The sequence below is a fragment of the Octodon degus genome, unplaced genomic scaffold, assembly GCF_000260255.1.
Source record: "Octodon degus isolate 3935 unplaced genomic scaffold, OctDeg1.0 scaffold00030, whole genome shotgun sequence".
NCBI classification, from domain to species: domain Eukaryota; kingdom Metazoa; phylum Chordata; class Mammalia; order Rodentia; family Octodontidae; genus Octodon; species Octodon degus.
The window spans coordinates 3,838,694-3,841,899 of NW_004524606.1; the positions used below are offsets into that span (position 1 = coordinate 3,838,694).

At 48.2% G+C, this 3,206-nt stretch overlaps 1 protein-coding gene across 2 annotated transcripts in view; it reads right to left on the reverse strand.

Annotated features, from left to right (window-relative positions):
* The window catches only part of Lrig1 (leucine rich repeats and immunoglobulin like domains 1), a 118,463-nt gene that overhangs the window by 18,559 nt on the left and 96,698 nt on the right, over positions 1 to 3,206 (reverse strand). For both annotated transcript variants that reach the window (XM_023713341.1, XM_004629482.2), the window contains exons 10-11: positions 2,288 to 2,359; positions 1,380 to 1,451 (exon numbers count right to left, since the gene is read on the reverse strand). In XM_023713341.1, the coding sequence (XP_023569109.1) occupies positions 1,380 to 1,451; positions 2,288 to 2,359 (144 nt within the window). The remainder of the gene's footprint in view (positions 1 to 1,379; positions 1,452 to 2,287; positions 2,360 to 3,206) is intronic.

Below are 3,206 nucleotides of genomic sequence, written 5' to 3' on the forward strand. Positions count from 1 at the left end.
ACCACTAAGAAGAATATATGCAGTGTATTATTTGTTGAAACTGTACTTTCGATTTGATTTGAAACTGTCTCATTGCTATATGTTTATCAATAAAACTTTAAAAAGAAAAGAAAAAAAAATAAGGTAAACATTAGAGAATAGTAGTTAAAAAAAAAAAAAAAAAGGTCCAGAATCACCTAGTCCCTTCCCCTGGAACAGGAGCTATGGAATTGATTGTTTCTGTCTTACCCAAATAGGCAGAAACAGATCTGCTGAGGCTGGAAGAACAGCATTCTGCACAGCACCCAGTGAGCCTATTACGAACTCCTGCTCTTAGGTCCTGACCCTTCTAAGAAAGAACTTGGCAGCTTCAAGTTTGACAATTGATCACCTTGTGGCAAGTAAGCGCACCACCCCTCCTCTCAGGAATGTCACCTATCCACTTCAGTTCTCAGCATGGACACTGCACCTGTTTCCCGCCCTCCTACTTTCCCTGCCCAAACAAGGGTCCATAGGAGTGGCCTCAGCATGGAATGCGGCAGGGCACAAGGATGACCAAAGCACCTCTAAGCACCACAGCCACACTTGCACAGAACTGATACTGTGACTAGAACTTACTGGCTGCAAAATTAGTCACACATGGCAAAAGGGATGGAAACTTCGGAGCTGTCACTTGAGTACCTGGGCTAGCTCCTTGAACTTCCATCACCTGACGGATCACGGTGGCAGGCCTCAGCAGCACCACTGCTATGGCATCCCTGCCGTGCCTCTGCCTGGCTCACAGCCTGCCCTTCACAATGTCCTTCATTTTAAGCAAACCCAAAGATGAAAACTTGACTCTCACATAATGAAAGGAATGATTATCCACTTGATAGAAGAGTTTTTCACATTATCCAGAACAGTGGCTAGCAAACTGCAGCCTTCTTGCTTAGTCAGTGCAAATGTCACAGCTCACAGCCAGACCCATCTATTCATGCATCACTTACAGCTGCTTTCTGCTCTAACAGCACAGCTGAGCAGTCATGACACAGTCCCTGTGGCCCACAAAGTACTACATCCTTTCAGAAAAAGTGTGCTGCTCTCTGCTCCAGAGTACATGTCACAGGACATGTTTTTAAATGGACAACTTAGCTTCCATGCACCTGTAAACAATCACAGCTGTTACATGAAGTGAGCATAATACAACTTAAGGGTGTTTCTTATTCTGAAACACTTCTCGTGGGTCAATCATTGGCACAGTGCCTACCTGGCAAGCACAAAGCCCTGAGTTCCATTCCCAAAAATTCTATTCCAGTACCAAAAGGAAAACACACACACACACACACACACACACACACACACACACACACACAGAGGCATCAATGATTGTCACTGACGGCCATGAACTCTCCAGTACTTACAGCTCTTTAAGATTCTTCATCTTTACGAAGGCATCAAACTGGATGGATCTAATGGCATTCTCTCCCAGGTTTCTGAAACAGAATAAGTAACTTGTGCAGAGAAGCCCTGGGCACTCTAAGTCAGCCACATGCTTGAGCCAGGACACTCAAGAGATTTTTCTGGGACTGCCCTGGTTTCCACGATGACCCACAGATACTAGCCAGACTCCAAGTGATAATTCCCCTGGAGGTGACTCTCCCTCTGCTTGTGTTGACACAGCCCATGGAGTGACCCAGGAGTCAAGCCAGCCTCGAGGGCAGCACTGATACCAGATGCAGGCTGCTCAATCAACAGGCAGATCTTCCCTGGCAGAACTGAGGTTGAACTTGATTCAAAGAAGAAACAATCTGAAACCACATGCTACAAGCCTCCATTGCAAAAGCAACAGGAAAGTCTGAGCTGACTATCCTCTTTGTCCCAGGGGCAGCCATTCCAGGAAAGAAGACTGCAGGGAGGCCCAGCATGTGCTCAGATGGCTGGGCTGCTTTAGCACAGGTCCTGACTGGGCCAGGATAAAGAACCCTTCCTGGGGCTGGTGAGATGGCTCAGTGGTCTAAAGCACCTACTTGGAACAAGCTTGGCAAAGCAGAGGGACCGCAGTTCAATCCCCCAGCACCACATGCCAGCCAGCCCCGCCCCCTGGTGGGCTGAGCTGCCCCCCCCCCACACACACAAATAAATAAAAATACTAAAGTTATTTTTGAAAAAAAAAAAGAACCCTTCCTTGTGGAAGTGGTATTGAGACAAGGTGCCCACAAAGGACCACAGTTTAGGGGTAACAGTGCAGTAGAAAAAAGGAAGGGACTTATCCAAATACCCAGCACGTTAATTAAGAGCACCTGGCGACAGTGTCTGGCGAGGTACTCACAGGTGTTCCAGGCCTTCCAGCCCCGAGAATGCTCTCTTAGCCACGGACTTGATCTTGTTTCCAAACAGAGTCCTGCAGTTTCCAAACAGAAGACATCAGGGTCAGGGAGACGGGAGGGTTGACAAAAGAGAACACAGAATCAGGCAGCACTGCCTGCTAGGTCTGCCCACTGGGAGCGTGGGGAAAGTGATCTGAGCTGAGATTACGCACCTTCCCTTTCTGAATTGAACACTTAGAATTTCATGGTGATGACAGGCTGGAATTGCATACCCTGCCTGGTCTGCAAAGGCCCATGCAGTGTCAGAGTCACCCTGCCCAGCCTGGGTTGTCTCTCTCCAAGGACCACCCACAGGGGTTAAGGATGAGCATGACTTCCCAACAGACAGAAGACTAGTTACTTTTTGAGTTAAGAGGAGTCAGAGTCCAAAAAGGTAACAAAAACTATGGCAGCTGTTAAAAACTGCCATCCACTTATAAGAACTGCTTTCTGGGGCTAGTGGTTCCCCAAACAGACAGGAAGAGCACAGGAAGTAGGTGTCTATCACGATGGCTCATAGCTCTTTGTGCCAGTCCTGCACCCAGGCCGCCAGGGTGCAGCTCCACTGAGCTGTGTGCCTGCTCACAGGACCTGCAGGAGATATCCAGGCCTGAGCTCCCTGAGCAAGGTCCCAGATCTATACAAGGTTCATTCAATCTCATGCAGCTGGGTCCTCAACAGGCAATATTCCAGGTTACCTAACATCTCTGCACCCATGAAAAGTAGCTCCTGCCTCCAGGCAATTCCAAAACCAACCAAACAGTAGCTGAGAAACAGTTTTCTCAGAATCTAAAGTCTAGGGGGCCTGGCCCTAGCTCAGGCCTTTAAGTGGCTGCTTCCACAAAGCTGTCAGCCTCAGGTTGCTGGAGTTCGAACCTCACA